General features: G+C 46.5%; 1 protein-coding gene across 1 annotated transcript in view; it reads left to right on the top strand.

Annotated features, from left to right (window-relative positions):
• The window catches only part of LOC126541300 (adhesion G protein-coupled receptor L3-like), a 67,874-nt gene that overhangs the window by 4,411 nt on the left and 38,683 nt on the right, over window positions 1–24,780 (top strand). Inside the window, exons 2-5 of the mRNA XM_050188024.3 lie at window positions 12,060–12,344; window positions 15,523–15,663; window positions 21,102–21,202; window positions 21,277–21,294. Coding sequence (XP_050043981.1) covers window positions 12,060–12,344; window positions 15,523–15,663; window positions 21,102–21,202; window positions 21,277–21,294 — 545 coding nt within the window. The remainder of the gene's footprint in view (window positions 1–12,059; window positions 12,345–15,522; window positions 15,664–21,101; window positions 21,203–21,276; window positions 21,295–24,780) is intronic.

Raw genomic sequence — 24,780 nt, 5'->3', positions numbered from 1 at the left:
TACACGAGGCCCGTGCCATCAAAGAATACTTTGCTCACAAGCCCCAATTGTTTAAATACTTGACAGGAAAGACGAGGGGGATGTCAGTAGACGCAATGCTGAAACTCTGCAGAGCTCTCTTTCTAAGTTTTTTTAAAATACCTATATACCTATACCTAAATACCTATACTGAACAACACCTGCAAGACAAATACTCGTGTTCTGCAGGCAGCACTAGCTCAAGCACTCAAAGTTTGCCTTGGTTTGGCCAGATGCACATCAACAGAGGCAACTATTGCGATTGCTCGGGGCCATCCAAAGCAAACTCACATTACGGTGGAAGCCCTGAGAACGCACATCAGACATTTTGCACGTGCCCCCTATCATCACCTTGGAACACTGCCTTCAGGCAGGCACCAAGCATCATTCTCTGTAACTATCGTCAAGTACAACGACAAACTTCCTTCGGGCTTCACCGCTGCACCTAAACTATCGATACCCCCTTGGTGTCTTATCAGCCCCACAGTCCATCTCAGCGTACCAGGAACTGGGAAAAAGTCTGAGCTGACGTCGCCTGTGCTGAAACAACTGTCTCTGCTTTTTCTCCACGAGAGGCACGCGGACAGTGTACATATTTCTACTGATGGTTCCACAAACATGCAGTGTTCATTCGGTGCTGTGGTTGTCCCAGCAAGAGCTATTACGATCAGCTTTAGGACTGACCACCGAACGACATCGACATCTGCGGAACTAGCTGCTCTTCTCGCTGCACTTTGTTTCGTAAATCGGGAACCACCTCGCCAATGGTCAATCTTCAGTGACTCAAAGGCAGCTCTACAATCTGTGCTATCAGCTCTGCGTCGCGGGCCATTCGAACAGCTCGTGTTCGATATTAGATGCCTACTCCATACATCACATGAGAAAGGACATCACGTGACGTTTCAGTGGCTGCCAAGTCACTGCGGCGTCATAAGAAACGAAGACGCCGATAAAGCTGCTCGGGCAGCTCTTGAAGACACACAGGAAGAAGCCATACCACTTTCATGGTCCGACGCAGCCAGCAGACTTCGAATGCTTGCACGAGAGACCACGCTCCCTCTATGGTGCACACCAAGCAGCCAGACCAACCGGAGCAATCGTCAATACGACCTGCCCTCTATGATGCATCTCTGTATGCCAACTGGACTCCACCGAAGTGAGGCCACTCTGCTTTATCGCTTATGGCTAGGGGTGGCCTTCACGAAATCTTACTCATTTCGCATTGGAATGGCCAACAACGCTCTCTGCAATGCCTGTCTTTGCGAGGAGATGCTAGAACACATTCTGTGCGACTGTCCTGAAAATAATGTTCAGAGGCAGTCCGTGGCGTCCGTTCTAGCGCACCTTGACAATAGACATTTGTCAGTTGCAACTATTTCCACATATCGCCGACAGAAGACATCGCAGCTGAAGGCGACGAAGGGACTACTTCGGTTTATAAAAGAGACGGGCTTGGACAAGTGGTTGTGACAGTGATGTCACGTACCGCGCAAGAGTGACGGACTGTAACTAACGATGTTTGTGCTGTGTTATATGCTCTCTCTCTCTTTCCTCCGCATCTTTCATTCCCCATCCCGCTCCCATGTGTAGGGTAGCAAACCGGTTAAGCTAAACTGGTTAACCTCCCTGCCTTTCCTTCTCCACTTTTTCCTTCCTTCCTCGGTCACAGGACCCAGAAGGAGTATGAAATGGCATTGGGTAAAGTAGCCAAAAAGCCACACGCAGAAATGGCCAATTTTCCTGTACCATCATGTGTGCCAGGGGTAAACCTTACATGCTCAGCCTCAACATTGATGTGAATGATGGCCTCGTGAAAGTAATGTAGGTGTGTTGAGGGAGATTGAGTACAACGTGGTCGATACATCGCAAGCGCAACGTTTATGGTTAAAGTTTGACGACTGCCATACAGATCGGGTAGCACAAATCAAAGCCAAAAGGCTCCTGAATGATGCAGATAGACTATTCTTCAAGATTGCAACAGACCGGGTGCCCATTGAGCTACGCTTGGTCACAATCACCAAGAGGACAAGAGGACGGGAGTGAGCGGCAAACACAAACAGTTCACCGTCGTACAGGGAAGTGCAATGACTGTGCACAAGTCACAAGGTTCTAGATACTAAAAGATTGGCTACAAGTAGGATAGGCAACTTCGCCATAAGGTGGTGTATGTTGCACTTATTCGACGCACAGACATAAACAACCTATACATCACCAACGAAAAGAATGACAGCAAATTATACCATAGGAAGAAATACATCGACCGGGGACCTATACGATGAATTTACGTGACTTGAAAATCACCTCCAAACGTAATCGAAACGGCACAATCCATACTCGACGAAGCGCACACACTTTCCCTTGCTGCTCTGAATGCGCGGTCTTTCGCCTTACATTCAATTGATTTTAGAGATGATTTCATCTTCATCTCTCGCGGGCTGCTCCGAAACCTGGTCGGACAAACGAATCGAGGTCACGGGATACATTGCTGTTCCACGTGCAAAGCGCCTTGACGAAAGAGCTGGCGCTATTGCGTTGTATGCAAGGAACATTTGAGCCTGCGATCCTACAAGCTCCTGTGCCAGATGTTAGAGCCAGGAATCAATGCCACCGACAGTGCTGATGCATGGGGTGTCACGACCAGTGACGGAATGCTCAACTTCACAATCCACATCAACCCTGTAACATCAAAGACATACATTGAGAACTTCATGCGAAAGCACTTTCTGTGTGTTAGACAAGAGCGAGGCACACCACTGGTTATCATCAGTGACTTTAATGTTGACATTGTGAAACCAAACAAGTAGGTCTGTCCTGTCGTTTCTCAGGGACAACTTTGCACTCGCATGCTTCACCGAATCCAATCAACCAACCACACGGTACAACACTTGTTTGGATTTTATCTTCGCCAAGAATGCATACGAAAATTATCGCCGGACCCATCACGGTCTACCACAGTGTCACAGCTCGTCAACCGTTCGCCGTTGGTGCGAAGTCGTCGACGGGGTATACAAGCCGGTTTGTCGTTTCGTACTCAACCGAACACAGCGAAGTAGTTATAGTCTGGAGAAAGAAAGAATCTTTTATCGACTGACGACCACAATTAAAACGAAACACAAAAAACACAAGAGCACTGACCCACATGCACTTAATCTAGATCAATGATGAATACAAAACAAATACAGCGATGGTTAACAGTGGATATAGAAATTAACACTACACAGAACAAACAAAACGATAGTCAACTAAACAAAGTTCAAAAGAAAACAAATGATGGCATACGCATAGCCGCGCAGCAGCAGCAAGTCCATAAAGCATAGAGTCGACGGCAGAGCTTTCCCAAAGAACGCTGGCAAGCCGGTCTCGTTGCGGTGGATGTGATTGCTGGGCTGGGTTTCCGGGAATCTAGGTCTGACGGCTTCCTTTGAGCTGGTTGAGTGAACTTGAGAGGAACTACCGTGGGCTTCGTTGCAGACGTTGGTTTGTCGTCTCTTACGTCAATTAGTAACTCGCAGTTCAGACGCGGCTAGGCGGCCCAGGCGATACTGGACGGCACTAGCTCTTTGATGCTTTTCAGCAGACTGTAGGCTCAGCTTCTAGACTGCCTATCGACCGGTCTAAAATCTGCGTTTAAATAACTTCTCCTTTCCCTAGTTCCCTGCGTTGGGGAACGGCAGATATTGGTGACGATCCAATCAAGTTCACCCAATTGTATCCCGGCTCCTCCCAAGGTCTTGGCCGCGCCCCTTTTAATTAGGGGCGAGGGAACGGGTGATTCCGCCCTTGCTGTTAGAGATCGCGAACTTGTATTGCACCACACAAGCACATCCTTGAGTCCGTGGCGGGCCTCTATTGTTCGTTCACAAATACAAGAGAAACGGCGGCAGCCAGCAATACGGCGCCGTCGGCACACATACACTGTCAGCAATTCATGGACACAGGATTGCACAGAGACACCACATATTTCGGAGTTTTCGCACCCGTGCCTTCTTAACAAGCTTCTCAATGCACGCACGTGGCAGAGAATACGCAGGGGTTCCTTCAAAAAGCCGTCGGGGTGTCATGGTCGCGCCAACAACAATAAAAAATTATGTCTGAACCTGGCTTCGACTTCTTTCGGCCGCTTGCCCGAGTGGCAAAAATTAACCTTCCTGCTCGTCGATTCCTATTACTACGGCCTTTTGGCGCCCATTGATAATATTGCCGCACCGTGACACACAGCGACCGCAAAACGATTATCGTTACCATTATTCTAAAATAATGAAACATTCGTTACATCCATCAGTATTTGTTGTGGTTTTGCAACAGCTACGCTGGAGATCCACATTCACAGGACCGGGATGGCGAGTCATTTTTTTAAATGTGATTAGTATTCTTAGAATACTTTACAAATGTTTCGGTGTCGGTCGGTGTCCCTAATCGCCTTTCCGCCAACTTGAACTGGGCATTCCATCGTCTTATGGGCACAGCATAGGGCTGCCATAATGAGGGAACCGTATTTGAAACCAACCTTCGGACCAACTTGTGTCACTGGGTATGTGCTACTGTGTATGTGCCATGGCACTTCAATGACAAAAATGATCCTTCAAAATTTACCCGGTGCTAGGCGGAATCAAATCCGCGTCATATACATTTAGACAGTCTTGTCTGAATATATATTCACACGCGCGCCACTCACGGACTTCATGGCGGCAGCGCTAGAGGGCACAGCATGCGCAGTGGGAAGCAAGAAAATAAGATTAAGGAGGTAAATAAAAATGGTAGAATGAAAAGCACGTATAGCATGCCTGATTAACTCAAGCAGGTTAGGTGACTATTTGTCACAGCCCCGTTTCCAAGGCAATGCCAACAAATCACCATCATCATCGAAGCAGGAGAGAGGCGCATGGCTGAATACACCACTCATACGTGACGCATTCCGGCTTTGGCAATACGGTGTGTCGCTAATTGATTCAAAGCTAAGCGCACTAACGTTGACATTCATCGCTAGATGGGTTCTGCCGGATATTACAGTGGAGCTGTTAGAATTTCGCTGTGTTTCTCTTGACGTCCGCAGCTTCGCCGAGCTGAGAGAGAGTGAAAGCAGAGTATCGCGCAGCATAGCGACGCGGTGAGGGTGGGTGGAGCCTAGCAAGGAAGAAGGAGCGGTGCAGTGGTGACACAGGTGGTGTCACGTCGTTGCTCTCTGATAAAAACCCGCGTGCTCGCTTCGGCGGTCCTCTTCCTCGCAGTGGAAAAAAATATGCGTGGTGCTGCTATCACAAACACCAGAGACCAGCGGAGCTGGGGGAAGCCCAACAAAAGCTTGACTTAGTGTGAGGTTCGCCACTACTTTACTGGCCTTCCCCCAGCTCCGCTTGTCTGTGCTGATTGCCATAGCAGAGGCACGCATGTTTTTCTTTTCCACAACTCTGTTTCTATTCACTTGTCAAAAAAAAATTGAAATGTTATTGGACAAAATCGTGGCCAAACTTGCTTTCCTTATTAATCTGGCGCTAAAACATTGGTGCCAACGCATTATGATCGTCTCACTGTTTTCACGGCGTTTGCTCGTATTTGAGGTAGGATATCTGGAAACTTGCAAGGTTTAACTGTGGTTGCTTCACGGTATTCATTGCTGTCTCTCTTCGTCTAAAACAATTGTCAAGAGCCGAGCGGGCGATGGTAAATGTATGACGTCATGGCGAGCCAGTGCAGAAACCGCGTGCCGTAGCTGCAGCTTTCACGCAGGTGGATATGCAAGATATGAATGCTAGTCCGGAGCTGGATATGAATGCTAGTCCGAGCAGGATATGAATGCTAGTCACCAGCGCCTAATTTTCTCTTCTCATATTTCAGCTGATTTGCTCCCATATACGTGCCAGTAATATTTCGGACGAAGCTCCGTGGTTCAAATTTGCTGACCAATTGTAGAGGTAGAGGATGACCTTATGAAGCACCGTAAATTAAATTTTGGTGACGAGGCACTGCCTCCACTAGGATCTCCTCACGAAATTTTTTTATTAATTATGGGCATCCTTCCTACATATGTTTGTCACTTCATGTACATGATGCCCGACGTAATAATTTGGAAAATGTATAATAGTCATAATAGACATACACAGTGAAAAGCTTCAGATGAAATACTTCAGCTATGATAAACAGTTTACGTAAATGAAGCATATTACCTGCGAGAAAATTGTGCCTATATAATATTTTCTACCATACGACGACCGAAAGTCTAAGTAGGGTATAATACTTGCGAACGTAATACCATGGGCAATATCAAGAAAAGAAATGCAAAATTATAGAAATGTGCGAAAATAAAGGGAAAGGCAGCACTTATAAAGGAAAAGGCAACGGAAACAACAAGTAAGCAAAAGAAAACAACAGAGTGATATAAGGAAGAAGGCGAATGTTACACAGAAGAAGTGACGCCTCACATGAGTGAGATCAAATGAGGAAGAGAAGAGCTAACATTTTCTGTCCACACCACACCACACTTAAAGCCCACTTAGGTTGATGGTTGGGTCCTCCCTCACGCGATAACCTTCACATCACGCCAAACTGTAGCAGAGCCATAACGATGCTCACCAGGGAAATTGGGGCAATCTCATGACCGACGGTATGTAGCCGCATTGATCGTGCGGCAATGAGGATATGATGAAGTTTCCTGCAAAGAAGGGAACGATGGTTATTACATGGACTTTCCTAGTAATATTCGGGCTTGTGGGTTCAAGAATCCTTGTGACTTTATTTAATATTACGCTTTATATTACAGAATTTCCAAGCATTCACATTTTTTTTTACCTATATTAGTCCAAGCAGTATCTGGGCGCATGAGTAGTGATAGCAGAAATGTTGCACTTATAGGGCAGTATGTTAATCAAGACTGTTAATTTGCGAAGCCGCAAACTCATTTCAACTCATTAAGACAAAGCTTAGAGAAATTCGAAAATACTGGCCCCGAGCTGGCGGAGCCGAAATATGTGCCGCTTCCGTAGATGATGATTTCTAATGACATCCCCTTTGAAACAGCACGGTGACAAATAGTGACTTAGCCTGCTTGAGTCAATAAAGTTTACTGCATCTGTTGCAGTCTAGCATTATGCATATCTCTGCTTAAGATTATTCAGTTATTTTCATTGAAACCTCTACCACAATAACTGTAAAGTTTTCTATGCCTGTAACGACTATGTGTATGACTGAAAGTTATCTACACCTGCTCCCACCTTGGTTGCTAATCGTATATTCTATATTTTCATACATATTATAACAGGAGGTCACCCAGACAGTTTTTATTTTGGGACCTTCTTCTGTATTACATTTCCTTTGTAACTGTAACATGTCTAATAATAATAAAATTCATTGATTGATTCGTTTAACGACCCGTGCTCCTTCTCTTTCCCGCTTTTTATTCACCAGTACTCTCAGCGTCTGTTGCTTATCTCAGCCGCTGGCCAGTTTACGCTTCCATTAGCGTTGTACCTTGTTGCTTCTGCAAGGTGGACTTTCTTTGCGCTCCTGGCTGAGTGAATATCTTGGCATTCCACTGCAATGTGCTGAGTTGTCTCCTGGTTTTCGCTGCAGCCAACACATGGCTGATCACGCTGCGAAGATGTGCCCGTGTATGTTTTTTCCCCCATAGGCAGCCTGCTCTGGCCTCTAGCCAAATAGCCCTTTGTGTTATCGTACAAATTTTACCTCTTGAGTTCTTGCCCTCTGTGCTTGTACATTCCCACCGAACTTTTTTGTTTATCATTATTCCCCCATTTTAGCGCCTATGTTTCTCTCATTTTCTTTTTGATGATTCCGGGTTGTATGTCTACACTTACAATGACCCCCGTACTTGTTTGCCAAGTTTCCTGACCTCTTTGCTCCTTGCAGTGTCCGCACTTCTGAGATACAGATAATTGTGCACTTGAGCCTCCCATTTCTTTTCATCCGTGTTCCCGAGCCTTCCTTCAAAAACTTGGCCGCTTCTTTGAACTCAAAAGAGGCCCAACCCATGTCACTCTGTAATATTTTATTTGCGTTTTTACGGTGTTCTATTAATGTGAATCGGCCCACTGACCTTTTGGTTAAATTCCAACCTCGACAAAATTTCTGGTTTGAAGCGCGAAATGGCATTTCCGAACGTTAGGACTGCCACTATCGCTCATTTCCATTTTCCTCGCACCGCCTTCTATTTATTATTGCCCCAAAGCTATCTATGATTCTTATAGCGACATTCCGCTTTCCCTAGATATTCAAATTTTCTTGGTTGATGTTTGAGTAACTCTTTTCCTCATTTGTGTATACACTCATGTATTGCTTAACTATGGGTATGATTCACTGCTGAATCGATATCACGTTATTACGTCTCTTCATTCAAGATCGTAATTCCATATTTCAACGGGTTAAAATTGAAGCCTAGATATGTCGCTTTATTGCCACACGTCAGTAAATCCCTTGCATTGTTCACTAATAGTACTACGTTGTCGGCGTACCTACATCAGCCGCAGGGATCCTCTGTCCTTTATGTCCGTTTATATCTGTTACGTGTGAAATATAAATAAAATGTTAATTTACTATTTCTCAATCGTATTTCTATTCTCTTAAATTAAAATGCGAACAGCAATGGAGACAGATGGCCATATTTAATTAAGTCCTCTGTGAATTTCCATCAGTTGTCTGCATTCGCGGCCTTCACCATGCGCGATATGTACTCGATTGTCCTTATATAGGGTGTCCCAGCAAACGTTCGCAAAGTCGTTCAATAAAAAAAACAAGAATTTAGAATGCAAACGTTGCGCAAGAAAACATTTTTAGGTCTACGGTGTCCGGCTGTCAGACCTCTGACGGCCGAACGCCCGAGGCCTTATACTTGTATCTTGCGTGGTGTTTTCTTTAATCTTTTTTATTCGTGGACTAGGCTGACTAAAGTTAGCTGGGACATACGGTATTTCCCTGGGGAGCTCCATGAAGTCGCCGTCTATGTCCCCTTCGGTTTTAGAATATTCCATAGCAATTCCCAGCCTACGTTTTAGCAACCTCCCTCAATATCTAGAACGATATGCATTGTGATCTATTCGGAAGCGTTGAAACCTCCATTAATTTAGTTAGTACAAAAACATTATCCGCTAATTTTCTGCCTGGCCTGAAACCATTCTGTAATTCACCCAATGTTCCGTTTTTTGCTACGCCTACTTCAACAGCTCTAATCTTATGGCTTGCATTGTGATTCATATCACCGATATCACTGTAAATGGTCTGGACAAGCTTGCTTTATCAGCATCGTTTTCGCCTTTATAGATTGTATTCATCCTGCTTCCACGACCCCCCAATTGAAATATTCTTTGTTTTATACACTTGCTCGTTTGCACTAGTCAGCTGTGCCTTGCTTTTGGAACCAACTGTCCGATAAGATGCATTGGGATTCCATAGGGTTCCCCAACATGGTTCCGAATATATTTTGGGACACCTTTATATGTTTTCAGAATGTCACTCACCCAACGTTTATTTATACATTTAATGTTTGCTTGCACTAGTTTACTCACTGCCCTTTTCTTTTCCCCGTAACGTTGCAGCTAAGCAGTACGTCTTATTCAAAGACCCATAATTCAAACTTTTTACGTTACAAAATAATGTCACAACACATTGGCGCCAGAGTTCCCCATAGAACATTTTTGTAGAAAGCAGTATGGAGTATATAAGGACGAGAAAGTTCCTAGTGCGTGGACGTAAGGGGTATGTCGTAGCTTATCCTACTTCTGGCTCCTAATCGGCGCTGGCGAAGTGTCGACATAAGTAATCTATGGAAGATTGCGCCTCGGCCTTCCCACTGTCACACTGGCGTATGTAAGTCCTGAGATGACATTGAATAAGGTATCTTGTTGGCGTCAGATGTATCAGCACTGTCTCCTCTCCAGCTGATTTGGAAAGCCGTAGCTCCAGAGAGCTAAACTCAAGTCCTTGGTCGATAAAAGAGTGAGCAAATATAAAGGCGGAAAGTTTCTTTTATGACGATTTACAGATGAACACAAGGTCGTCATTTTATTTCTCGGGCACGGTCATCGTGTTTCTATGGATACTTAGTGCAAGGACACCGGTGTAATCACATGTACCGTCGCTAGAAAAAATGTGAAGACCATTGGTCTTGTGATTTTTTTTTTATTGCGACTTAGGCAGGGCGGCTCAGATAAAGCGGTCCATCCCACATGTGTGCGTCCGACATATCCAGCGTGCTGAAGCAGTTCTATGCGTTACAGAGCTGTGCTAGAAGAAATTTTAATTTTTTGCTCATTACATGGTCTACAAACTTTTGTCGCGACTATAAGTGCTCATTATAGAACCCTAGCTGACTATATATTATTGGAGCACGTTGTTCTCGCAGCGGTCAAGCTTCACAGGAGGAAACAATAAAATGGTAGTAAGAACAAACACCTTACCATTATTCGTCTCTTTTAAAATGTCCTTGTCGTCACAAGTGGTAGAGATTACCATTATCTTGTCTGCTTGATTATGCTGTTTCTGCAAGGGTCATTTGGGTCTATAGTTAAAAAGAACCATGATAGGAAAAATAAACTCCTGTACTTGCTGAATATCGTCCTCCTTCACATATTTCTTTTCGACATTATTACCAATCAATTATTTATTATTTATTATATAAATCTGTCATTCATGTTGTCTTTTCTTCACAACCTCAATCGAGTTATAGTAGTCTTGAAGCGAAGGAAACGTGTGCAGCATTTAACCAAACTGATGATTTCTGACTTATGAAGGATTCGCGTAATAAAACGCACTAATGCCCATCTAGCCAGTAATATCAGAAGCATCATCCCCTGTTAACTTTTTTTGTTATCTGCTGAATCATACGCATGTGAGGCCTATACATCGGGCATCAGAGATAAAGTGCTCGCGCTCGCACAATGTTGCACTCGCCAGTTTCGTAGTTACATAGCACTCGACATTGCGGTAGCGGATGTGCGGTTGCCGGCATTCATGAACCCAATTATCATAGCCCCGCTGCTTGCCAGCTTGTACGCACAGATGAATCACCTCTCCCGAAATAGATCGCGGCTGTGGTTCACTATATATCTACAAAATGTGGGGTTCGCGATTGTCTACCCTCTCATGCTTCGTTGCCACACATTTCTTACAGCCATGCTTTCCAGTATTAGAGTATCGCCGGCGACTGCTCCGAGCTATTACATGCCCTAGTCGCCACTGTATCCGAAAGGTATTTCATATCGTCGCCGATTCTATAGCGAAAGCATCTTGTCTGATCAGATTGAGGACGCGACGCGAATAGTGTTGTGCTATCTCGAATGTACGCCAGCCCCAGCGATTACTCGGAAATTTACGTTGACACATGTTCAAATAGTGGAATAGTGTATTGAGTTTGTGCAGAAAAGATAACATGAATAAGAGTTTTATATAATAAATAATAAGTGATTGATTGGTATTAATGTCCGAAAGAAAAATGTGAAAGAGGACCATATAGAGGAGCTTATTTTTGCTACCATGGTATATTCAGATTCGGTGACCGACGATTGTGCGCGTCGTTGTCATGCTTTGAACGTAGTTCGTCTTTCTGGATACAAGGTCGTCCAATAGACACCCGCCGTGGTCCCTTAGTGGATTTGGTGTTGGGCTGCTAAGCACGAGGTCGCGAGATCGAATCCCGGTCATGGCGGCCGCATTTCGATGTGGGCGAAATGCGAAATCACCCGTCTACTTAGATTTAGGTGCACGTTAAAGAACCCCATGTGGTCCAAATTTCTGGAGTCTCCCACTACGGCGTGCCTCATAATCAGAAACTGGTTTTGGCTCGTAAAACCGCATATTTCTTTTTTCGCCCAATAGACAGCTCGGATCTGAACTGACACTTTCTGCTGTTTAAACGTTCGCCATTACTGCAATTTCACACCATTTAATTACAAAACGAAAAAAAAAAGATGGAGATACAAAAGACGGATAATCGTATACAGCATACAGAACAGCTAGGAGCAGTTCATTTGCTGATCGCTACGTCGTCATATAGGAGAAAGAAAAGTTCAGTTTTGGGGCAAACGTTTTTTCAGGTTTGGAGGCGGAATGCAACAGTACTTCCTCGCTTGCACCGGCAAGATGGACGGGGAGCACGGGTCGACCTACGCTACTGGCGGAGGCGACACGAAACGACACGACGACCGCGTCGCTGACTGCAAGTACCTCATCGCAACCCGAAGACGCCTTCCAAAGGCGCCTGAGCATGCTGCTTAAGGAACAGAAGCTCGTACTCGCACCGGCGCCCGACGCCAACAACCGGCGTCGACGTGCAGCCATGCAGAAAGCTGCTGAAGTCTGGGCGCTGTTCCGTGGAAGGCGTAAGTATTTGCATAGCGCGCACAGGGCAAGGACGGATTATATCCATACGGCGATGGTGCTTCTTGCAAAGTTATCGCATTGGATGCATTATGAAAATGCGTCTGATATGACGCAAGGAACTCAACGAACAGGAGCAGAGCAGCCAGATATAGGGAGACTAGGAGAGAGATATAAGAAGGATAGGGGAATGGTTCAAGCTTATATAAGCGCAATTCTTTCCCTTGCCACTTATATACGACCAACTGATTTTACCCATTGTCCCCTTTCTTTGTTAAATACAGAAACGCTCTTTTGCGAACGTCCGCATGGGAAAACGGTAAAAAGACAGCTGTGAAGAAGGCCTTAATTTTCAGTTTGCGGAAAGACAGGCACTCACGTGCGATGCAAGGCGCATCACCAAGCCTGAAACTAACAAATCGAGCTTGATGACTTCTGTGAGCCTTCTTACCCACAGCGCAAGGCAGCAATGCAGACGCTCTTCTGCTGGAGCACTCCACTTTCTCCAGCTTATTTTCTCTCACTCTTTCTCTCTGATGAGTACGGATTTACATAATGACATACGATACTAAATTTAAGATAAACGGAGCGAAATTTACGGCAATTTTGAAGCTTAAATCTAATGCTTGGAAAAGAATTCGTAGCGAAAGTCCTAAATATTTATATTTGGACTACAAACTGTAACCCCCGCCCTGTATGGTTTCTGTCTTTTTTTTTCTTTTTTTGTTTAATGCGATTGGGTTCCCTTGGCTTTTTCAGTTCCTTTCCGTGGTTGTCAGACTTTCGCCGATGAAAGGACGCAGATGCAATGGTCGCGTTCTCTCGCCCAACTGACTTGCGGGGCGGTGCGTTCGTCGCCAAACACATTTGAAAGACGCATGTAGCGCGACTAAGGTCCCTAGATAAGACAAGCTTTACACTTATTCTATCTAGAAACCTTAAGCGCGAGTGCTTTTGGGCACCTGAAGGTTTAGAGCTGGAGTGCTCGGGAATGACACAGCCCTCCTCTATAGTCCCGCCACCCTCTCCACCTGTGGTGGCTGCGGGAGAGGGTCCCGGTGGCAGGAGAGTAGGATGGCAGTCGCCATCACCGCTGGCGTCCGCGGCGCTGAAGAGAAGGAATATGACGGCTCGCCTCATATGCGTAGTCATTTATTCTACCGCTACAAATGTGCTAGTTAACGGTTCTGTTCTGCACAGAATTGTGCAATCAAGCAGATGCTATCTAAATATTCTCACTGCAACAAACACGCAGCTTCAAACGCATCACTCATTTACTAAAGTCACTAGCTTTCTAGAAGCGTTCAACTGTTCCCTTACATTGACAATCATTGTCGACGGTTTCTGCACATCTTTTTGTTAAAACTGAAGTCCGAAACGTGTCGTTTCCCACTTAATCGTCTAGTATCTCCATTTAATCGTACCTACCGCAGCTGTAAAAGCAGGCACCACCGCTTTTACGATGATCGTACTACGTCCCGGTTCGTTCAAACCGAAGCCACTCCTTTTTGTCCTTTGCCAAAAACGAGTGACATCGGATGCTAACTATTGGTGCTTTAGCATCACAACCTAAGGATAGATTTTAAGACAAAACAAATTTAGGGCGGAAACTCCCCACTGCAAGATTGTCATAAAGTGCGTAGCATATATATATATATATATATATATATATATATATATATATATATATATATCTTTTTTTTGGAATCATTTCTTATGAAGCCTATACTTCACCCTTGAAACCAAGGCTGCCATATTTTAAGAGATAAATAAATGCAAAGAATACCATGCAGACTATGACGAATGCCCCCGTAAACTCAGTTTTATTACCAATGCGCCTCCCACCTCCTCTTACTATTCCCCATTATAGGCCTTCGAGTCATCCCTCAATAAATACATCATGTCATCATCTTTACCAATCGTGTGTTTGGTGAATGAAAGGAATATTGCTGTAGTGTTCTTTTTCTCGCATAACATGTCCGCCGACACGCTCGCCTTCTTTCCAACGCGTGCCCTTCCGATGCTTCTCCCTGTTGTTGCAGACGTAATTCTCTGGTCGCGTGCGTTATCCGCGCGTTCTTTGTCAGCGCAATCTCTCGCCTGCCTTGAAAGTGCGCCTCGGTACGGCCAAATCGAAACACGTCAAGCGTCTCAGCGCGCTCACTCACCCGCGAGAAATTCCTAAGGGTGTTCTATACCGCTTGTCGGTGTATGCGGCCGTGGCGTAATGGTTTATATATCGGGGTGTATTCGAATCCTGCCATTGGTTAATTTTATTGGTGTGTATTTACTGACCTATACAACAGTACTTGGTTTTAAATGATGAGTCAGAGTCACAAAGCCCTCTGAAGCCAGAAGAACGAACTTTAGGCAAATATATGCACTAACCATCATCACCCCCATCCTGGATAAACCACCCCGCTTGCAGCTCCTGTAGACACTAGCGCCAGGGTTCCCTCTTGTAATTATTCTATGAAACTCTATGGTTCGGGCTTTCGCCGGTTGTGTGTTAGCACCTGGGGGCTTTCTCACAAAATACCGCGTCGGAGGCTCGTCGGCCCACAAAGTAGGCGGCGGTAAGCGTATAGAGAAGTTTGCATATTCACATATTTAAGGCTGGATAGCGCTAGGGTAAGTTTTTCTGGGGTGGGGACACGAAACCGAAAGGACTGAACGGATTGGAGCAGCAAATTACTCTGGCACCTAGTCAAAGTCTGCAACGCTATAATAAATTTATGGACTAATAGACATGAAAGACCAATTGATTTTGTACCAACCAGCCTCCGGCGATATTATGGTAAATTCGGCAAATCGCAGCGGTGCACGCCGGTGCGATTTGCCGAATTTGTATTACTAACGCCTCCTAGATAGCAGGACTGTGCACTCTGCTTTGTGACGTCATGCTACTTGGACCGCAATTTCCATTGCCAAGTCCGGCATGATGAAAGCGCTGACGTTAAAAAATCACTAAGGTTTGCTCTGGAGCGTCCTCATTAGATTCTATGGCAGTCGGGCAAGGCAGCTTGACGTCACAAATCGAAGTGCACCGGCCTTGTGACATCTAGGGGGCGTTGATCTTAGTGACCTCATTTCCGCAAGTTAGAATTGTTGTAATGCGAGTAAGCGTTACCGCGTCCTGCCAATCACGGTAGTCTTTCTTTTTTTTCTTCTGGGCTGCAGACTCAATAGATTCTGAGCTCCAGAAAAGCCGTCATTTGCCGGAAAAGAACGAGTGCGAAGAGACTGTGTACCGAGGCATCACGTGGCCGGCCACGCCACCGGACAAGTGCGCCGAGATGGACTGCCCGACCTGGAACGTTGGTAAGGCGCCCTCCTGCAACCTGTCTGTAAGTGGGTAGTACGAACGCTTGTGCGTGCAAGAGCCTCGATATATATTAAAGTGAGAGGTTGTTCATCGCAGCGCCGAGATAAAAAAAAGTACCGTTTACCAAACAAATAATAAAAAAAATTAGTGATAGATTGTAAGAGCAACAGGAAATAGTCTGAAAATTTCCTTCCAATAAAAACGAGCACCATAGCCACTGTACAACACTCTGCCGTACAACACGCGCCTTGGAGAGCATACAAGGTCAAGCCCTACGCACGTGTTTAGGGCTGCCTCGGTGCACGTCAACAGCAGCAACAATTGCCATCGCTGGGGACCATTTGATCCAGACACACGTAGTGTTCGACTCTCTCAGGGCGCACATTCGCCATCTGTCAAGGATCCCCGACCATCATTTGACCTCCCTACCAGCCGAAAGACCTCAAGCGACATTTTCACGAGTGATTAGCGCTCATCAAGAGTGCATACCGTCATCTTTTACACCGGCGACAAAGCCTTCATCTCCCCTGTGGTGCCTACGACAGCCTCAAGTGAATTTTGATATTCCTGGAATTACAAAAAAGTCCAATCGTCCATCGCCGGCTCTGAAGCAACTTACGCTCCTATTACTACACCAGACGTATCATGACCGCATACATATATATACCGATGGTTCGACCTCACGTGCCAGCTCAACTGCCGCATTCGTCGTTCCAGCCAAGAAGGTTACAGTTAAATTCAAATTGTCGCACACGACTACATCGACATCGGCAGAACTTGCAGCTCTCCATGCCGCTATGATGTACGTCACCGAAGTGCCAACAGAGAAATGGGTCGTATTTTGTGACTCTAAGGCAGCCCTTCACAGCATCAAGTCTGCATTACGTCACAGAATATACGAGCAGATGATATCTGACATCAGGGAAGTGCACCACCATGCTCTGGAAAGAGGGTACACCATTACATTTCAATGGATTCCTGCTCACTGTGGCATTGTCGGCAACAACCTAGCAGACAAGGCTGCCCGGTCTGCCCACGAAGATACCCAGACGCGTTCAATACCTTTGGCGAGGTCGGACGCTGCCAGGGAACTTCGCCTACATGCACGCAAAAAGTCGCAAGATCTATGGAGTTCAGGTGCCTTTAACTGCCGATTATATAAACTGGACCCCACGCTACGGCTACAAGTGCCATCTAGCCTTTCCCGCAGTGAAGCAACCTTGCTGTACCGCTTGTGGCTGGGAGTAGCGTTTACAAACTCATATTCCTTTCGTTTGGGAATGGCCGAGAGCCCGATGTGCGATTCCTGTGGGTGCGAGGAGACCATCGAGCACCTATTGTGTACCTGCCCCCGCTACGATGTACAACGCCTCCCTCTGCGGGGAACTTTGCACCGACTCGACTTACGACCTTTCACCGAGTCAAAGATACTCGGACCATGGCCCCACCCGTCACTGGCACGAAAAGCGAATCGTGCATTACTGCAATACTTGAGGTGCACCGGTTTAAGAGACCGCTTATAGTGTCCCTGTGCATAGTGTCCCGCCCAGACGTACTCAGTGCTCACTCTCTCCCTTTCTCCTTTTTCTATTCCCCTTTCCCCCACCCCCAGTGTAGGGTAGCAAACCGGATACTCTTCTGGTTGACCTCCCTGCCTTTCCTGTCCTTGCTTTCTCTCTCTCTCTCTCTGCCGTCGGAAACGCCGAGGAAGTTTCCCAAAGCTCGCATCTTCCCTCTACGTTTGGAATGCAGCTTGCAATTAAGAAATAAGAGAGTGTAAAATATCAGCTTTGAGGTAATGGCGTAATTTTCTTTTTTCATAATATTAGGGCCCCATGATGAAGGCCGCAGTTAGCGGCATGCTTGTGATCCCGTGCATCGCAACGCATCAAAGAGCAAAACAGGAAACATCGCTTTATGAGATACCGTCGCCGTTATAGACACGAACATCATGCGTATTCACTCTAGATTTAGACACAGCAGAAGTATATGAAAGGTTTTTTGATACTGCATGCATATGCAGGCACTTCGCGACAATTGGAAATGGAACAGAGAATGAGCCTTTTATAGAGATTTCATTTTTCAAAGCCCAATCTTCTTCGAAACAAATTCGAATCTTTAAAATGACGCCACTCCACTATCATCTCAGAAAACTGTATTCGGCGGAGTGAGTGTGCATTGGCTCCATTTATGTCCCGCTTTCCTCTTCCGCAAGTATAGACGGTTCGTGGCGGCTAATTTTGCAGTGCGAAAGAACCGGCGCCACCGCCTTCGACGCCACAGCACGCCTTGCGAGCGCAGCCGAATACCTGAATCGCAACAAAAGGGGAATGAGCTTGTGCTAACTCTGTTGACTATATAGTACAGCACATTGCAGATATGGAGTTAAATGTGGTGTGGTACCCCTGAAGCAGCATCCTGTGACAATCTGCGATATCAGTGTACCCCGCAGCACCACTAAGAAGAATACCGAGGCAGCCTAAAGTGCCGACAGTGCCCGTTAGCACGTAAATGGCTGTCTGCCGTGGTTGAATGATTATTTTTACACATTAGGCTACTCAGCTTTACAAAAGAGAAAGAAAGATATTTACCTCCAACATGAATGCGATATGAACAGATACGAGTGTAAGTTAGGAACGATCGAGTGTCCTCTCGTAGACTTTTGATGTCGCCGCACTGTCATGCTTCTCAACGAAGACTTCGCGTCCGGTAATGCGCAACTTATAAACAGGAAGAGAGGACTAGTCACGGCTCGTACGTATACAGTAACCGCACGGGACTGCGCATGCAGTCATGACAAAAAACCGATAACGTCTCCCGCGTAAGCATGCATTTTGCTATGTTGCGCTAAGTATAGAAGTTAAAATCGTGTTTCACTGCAAATTTTGTTCTGAGCACGTAAGGCACAACGAAATATATTATACGGAGTGCTCGTTCATTGAAGCGCAATACAACAAGGCACCTCGGGTGAAAAGAATACTTACTTTTATCTTTTTTTTTTATCCCAATGACTAATTCGGGGACCGATAAGCTAATACAACAGCGTAACTATACGGGCAAACTTTCATGTGTCTATATAGGTGGGACTGTTTTCGCTGAATATGCATGTCCGGGAACTGTCAGTCTCTTGCATGTTCAGGAGGGAGAACCAATGGTTGTGAGAGGCAGTGAAAACAACAGAGATGTATATTTAATGGCACTGAAAACAATATTATTGGCAGCCTGGTCGCAGGTATTCACCGTCAAGAGACAGAGAGGAAGAAAGGCAAAAGACGGATTACACACTACTGAGGTGGCAAGGGCTACTTGTTGTTACGAGAAAATAGGAGAAAAAGAAGTACGCGAATTAGCTATCGCTTCATCAGAAGACACACATGCTCACCGTCGTCAGGTTAAAATAAGGCCGCGTGGAAAATATCATAAGGAGTAAAATTCTGCTTGCGCTCTCGGTTGAAAGAGTTGCAGTACATGGGAATAATAATTCAACCAGAAAGCCAAAACAGCAATTTTATTCATTTACTCAGCACGTCGTCTGCTATCGGGAAGGGGAAGGCAGAAGGCAGTCAGTAACTGCGCGTTCGCATATCACAGCGCCTATTCAGCGGCTCTGTAAATGGTCTATAGCGTAGATCACCGAGCGTTATCATGGTTATAGCATTGCTGCTTTTCCTCTATTTATCGCTTTCTGTCTGTCTCACATTTTGTTTTTCAAAGTGATCAATACATTCATTTACGATTACCCCTGCAACAATTCACCTCTTCAAAGTAGCAAGCCGTGATGCCTCTTTTTCTAATGTTTTATTTGAGAAAGGTTGCATAGAACTCAACTATTGTCTCTCAGTGCGCGAAGGAATGGGCCCTCCCACCGGCGCTAAAGAACCTCGAAATCGGTCTTCTCCGGAAAAGTAAAAATCTAGGAGCTCTGTTACGGCTGTTGTCAACGCGAGCTGCCTGAAATGTACTTCCAGGTAGTATGGCGCAGGTTTTCAAAGTTGGAACTACACAACAAGTTGACGACATTGGCAGATGACTCACCGTGCATTTTTACCACAGAAGCAGTGTTTGTCCACGCCTGCTGGAGTATTCCCGATGCAACAGAAGTGACATACTCGTCTTACATGGCTGCACCTGGCCTGCATAAGGGCCTGCCCGCGTCAGGGCGTAGAGGAAGCCGTGTGCCCGGCCCCTTCACATGAGGTGATTAGTGTTGCGAACTTCTGCTACACATTATCTCACCTCTGCAGCAAAGTTCGGCCGTCATCTCGGTGGTCGTTTTGAGATTGGTTGTGGATATTGAGGGATGAAGGGCACGGGCAGCACGCAATAGAATGGTGGCGCCGTCTGTCACCGCTATGGCAAAACACGCCTAAACATGCCTCGTGGTGACAGATGGTGCCACCATTGTGTTGCAAAGAAATCGGCACATTTAGAGCCATGTAGTCGGCGACACAAATTTATCATTGCGTTGGATTTGCGTTGCTTCAGACAGCATACGACAGCAGATATGCTTCCCTTGCTCGCTAACCTCCCTGCCTTTCCTTCTTCCCTTCTCTCTCTCTCTTCCCTTGCTCGTGCATCAACGCTCGGACGCGGGAAGTTAGTTTTATAAGTATTTCATCACTTGTTAACGCATCTTACAAGATTCAACTTATCATGGCTAAACTTCAGATTATGCTTCAATGACTTGTGTGATAAGCCTACATGCCCCCGTCAGGAACGATGGCTACCTCAGCGGTAAGAAATTCATCGGAGTGCTTCCAAGCGAGCAAGGACTTCTGGGACCAGGCTAGTTGCCCAAACTATATGATAGGGAAATACGTGCTAATACGAATGTCAGTTTCCTTTGCTTTCAAATCTATTTGTGACTACATGCACTGTTACTCTGGCACTCTACGATTGCAGCTTCAGTGGTAATCTACATTGGTTAAGAAAAAAAGATCTAAATTTTGTTTCGCAAGTTTACACTGCGGTATAAAACAGGTCAATTAGCTTATATGCATATATATAGCTTGTTCTCTTTAATGAAGTCCAGCAAAAATTTAAGGGTGTGGACCATAGATCCACAGATGGTAGTCAGGTTCGGTACAGATGGTACGTGCTTGGATACAGACCCACCATTCACAGGTATAGCGACATCTTGATTGGCACAGTCCAGGACAATTCTACAGGATGTGCGATATATCTTAGAGAGCAGCTGGACAAGTGCAAAAAAGGCAATCGTGCCGAAGGCTGGCCGACCGTCCGGAGCTCATACAGCGGTTGCAGTTGGTCTCAATGCGGATCCTTCTCAACGCAGCCTCCTTGTGTCGGTGACGTTTTTCTTTCAGATTCTCGTTTATGTTCTCATACTCCATGTCACCCTATTACGAAGTGTAGTGCAGCCTATTGCCCATTTACACTGGCTGATCTTTCCCATCACGTACTATCTCTGCAGGCATTATGAGGTGGTGCTGCAACTCCAGGGGTTACTGGAAGACTCAGAGCCCTAACACGGCACAGTGCGTGCAGCCTTCTGTCCTGTTGCTCAAGAACCAGGTGCGGCACGTAGTAAATCAGCTCAGAGACAGCTGCAGTGCGCTAAACGTGTTCTCTCTTGTTTCTTTTTACAGATAACAGCCAGCTCGAAGGCAAGTTGTTCAGGATTTCCCTGTGGTTCATTGCCAATAATTTTGAAACGATGGCAAACATCGAGTGAATGATATGTTGTAATTTCTTCAGATATTAGATCGAGTTTTGTTCTGGAGGTCCGTTGAAATTAACGACGAATCTACGTTACGATACATGCAAGTACATGGCGATAAATTCAGGCCCTTCTTCGCGCATACTTTACAAGGCGAAAGCACGCGTCGGAGTTTCTTAAGCAGAGTACCATAGAGTCAGCTGTTTTCAGCAGTAACTATGTTTCTTTTCGTCTTGTGAAATTCTGGCTTCAGACAGAATGTTCACAACTTCAGTTTCTTTCAATGTGGCTTTTTCTCATACACTATACTTTGTATTCATACCACCCTAGTGTGCCTTCCTTTTTCTCTCATTGTCGTTTATTTATGTCCTTCCTCTATCGCTTTCTTTTTCTCTACTCTTCAAGCGGGTGGGAGTGGTGTCCCTTCAAGGAGACAATTTCTAGCTCGTTTCTCTTTCTCCCTATGTGGTGTGTGTGTGTATATATATATATATATATATATATATATATATATATATATATATATATATATATTGTCACGTGGTGGTGACGTTGAAGAAAGAACACAGTAGCAATACTGTGAACAAGAAAACTAACTTTTATTGGGCGAACCTGTGCCCACAAAACAGGCTACACTTATAGCGCAACGATAGCGGCGAACACGCTCGGCGATCGTCGAAAATCTGCTCAGCGGGTCAAGCGCGTCGGCTTTTATAGAGCAGTCGTCGAATGTTCCAGACTAATCGTTTGGACCCGCGTGCTTTCCACAAAGTTCTACACCATTCGCGCTACGCGATGAAATCAGATAACACAAGGTTCGGCGACAACAGACAGCCGAGTAGAAGCATCGATAACTTTCCAGAAACGTCGGATACATGCAGGCGCGTCCCGCGCTGTGCGATTGCATTTGTTAAGCGGCGTGGTCGCCCGATAAAGATAAGTACACGTATCAATACCCCCCTCTTAAAAAGCATCGACCCGATGCTGCAAACAAACGAAGGTAATAAACAAAAGCACTCGTAGCAAAGAAAAGAACAAAATGACGAAGTTCGTCAGCGTCCGTAAAAGGGTTTAAGGCGCACCACGTGGACCACTTCAGATCGTGCGCGGCGCCGCTGTGAATGCGAAATGCCGTCTGGCACGACCTCATAGTCCAGAGCGCCAATACGTCGGATGACCTTGTAGGGTCCGAAATAGCGTCGGAGTAGTTTCTCACTGAGTCCCCGTCGGCGTATCGGGGTCCAAACCCAAACACGGTCGCCGGGCTGGTACTCAACAAAGCGTCGTCGGAGGTTGTAGTGTCGGCTGTCGGTCCTCTGTTGGTTCTTGATCCGTAGGCGGGCGAGCTGTCGGGCTTCTTCGGCTCGCTGGAGATAGCTAGCGACGTCAACATTCTCTTCGTCAGTGACGTGGGGCAGCATGGCGTCGAGCGTCGTCGTCGGGTTCCTGCCGTAAACCAGCTTAAACGGCGTGATCTGTGTTGTTTCTTGCACCGCCGTGTTGTAAGCGAATGTTACGTACGGCAGGACGGCATCCCAGGTCTTGTGTTCGACGTCGACGTACATCGCTAGCATGTCGGCGAGGGTCTTATTCAGCCGCTCCGTAAGACCATTCGTCTGCGGGTGGTAGGCCGTGGTTCTCCTGTGCCTTGTCTGACTGTATTTCAGAATGGCTTGGGTGAGCTCCGCTGTAAAGGCCGTTCCTCTGTCGGTGATGAGGACTTCTGGGGCGCCATGTCGAAGCAGGATGTTTTCGACAAAGAATTTCGCCACTTCGGCTGCGCTACCTTTCGGCAGTGCTTTAGTTTCAGCGAAGCGGGTGAGGTAGTCTGTCGCCACGACGATCCACTTATTTCCGGTTGTTGACGTCGGAAAGGGTCCCAGCAAGTCCATCCCGATCTGCTGGAATGGTCGGCAAGGAGGCTCGATTGGCTGTAGTAATCCGGCTGGCCTTGTCGGCGGTGTCTTGCGTCGCTGACAGTCTCGGCATGTTCTGACATAACGGGCGACGTCGGCGGTCAGGCGCGGCCAATAATACTTTTCTTGTATCCTCGATAGTGTCCGGGAAAAACCGAGGTGTCCAGCGGTCGGATCGTCATGTAGGGCGCGCAATACTTCTGGACGAAGTCCTGACGGGACAACAAGAAGGTAGTTGGCGCGGACTGGTGAAAAGTTCTTCTTCACGAGGAGATTGTTTTGAAGCGTGAAGGAAGATAATCCGCGCTTAAATGCCCTGGGGACAACGTCGGTGTGCCCTTCCAAATATTCCACCAGGCCTTTTAGCTCCGGGTCTGCCCGTTGCTGTTCAGCGAAGTCTTCCGCGCTTATCATGCCAAGGAAGGCGTCATCTTCGTCATCTTGCGGCGGCGGGTCAATGGGGGCGCGTGATAGGCAATCGGCATCGGAGTGTTTTCGTCCTGACTTGTAGGTTACAGTGATGTCGTATTCTTGTAGTCTGAGGCTCCACCGTGCCAGTCGTCCTGAAGGATCCTTTATACTCGCTAGCCAACACAACGCGTGATGGTCACTGACGACTTTGAATGGCCTGCCATAAAGATAAGGGCGAAATTTAGCTGTAGCCCAAACGATGGCGAGGCATTCCTTTTCGGTTGTAGAATAGTTGCCTTCCGCTTTTGACAGCGACCGGCTAGCGTAAGCTATCACCTGTTCGACTCCGTTTCTCCTCTGGACTAGAACGGCACCGAGGCCTAGGCTACTGGCGTCAGTATGGATTTCTGTATCGGCGTACTCGTCGAAGTGCGCAAGTACCGGCGGCGACTGCATGCGTCGTTTGAGTTCTTCAAATGCGTCGGCCTGCGGCGTTTCCCACTTGAACTCAACATCACATTTAGTTAGACGTGTCAACGGCTCGGCGATGCGTGAAAAGTCCTTGACAAAGCGCCTGTAGTAGGCACACATGCCAAGGAATCTACGCACTGCCTTCTTGTCGGTGGGCTGCGGGAACTTTGCGATGGCAGCTGTTTTCTGGGGGTCGGGGCGTACTCCGGATTTACTGATGACGTGGCCTAGGAACAGAAGCTCGTCGTAAGCGAAGCGGCATTTTTCTGGCTTCAGAGTGAGCCCTGATGACTTGATGGCCTCTAGTACTGTGGCAAGCCGCCTAAGGTGATCGTCGAAATTTCCGGCGAATACAACGACGTCATCCAAGTAAACGAGACAGGTCTGCCATTTCAATCCCGCTAAAACCGTGTCCATCACGCGCTGGAACGTTGCAGGCGCCGAGCACAGTCCAAATGGCATAACCTTGAACTCGTAGAGGCCGTCTGGGGTGATGAAGGCGGTCTTTTCGCGATCTCTTTCGTCGACTTCTATTTGCCAATAGCCAGACTTGAGGTCCATCGAGGAGAAGTACTTAGCGTTGCAGAGCCGATCCAATGCGTCGTCTATCCGTGGAAGGGGGTATACGTCCTTCT

Source organism: Dermacentor andersoni, chromosome 2, assembly GCF_023375885.2.
Source record: "Dermacentor andersoni chromosome 2, qqDerAnde1_hic_scaffold, whole genome shotgun sequence".
Taxonomy (NCBI): Eukaryota; Metazoa; Arthropoda; class Arachnida; order Ixodida; family Ixodidae; genus Dermacentor; species Dermacentor andersoni.
This window is presented reverse-complemented; position numbering and strand designations above follow the sequence as displayed.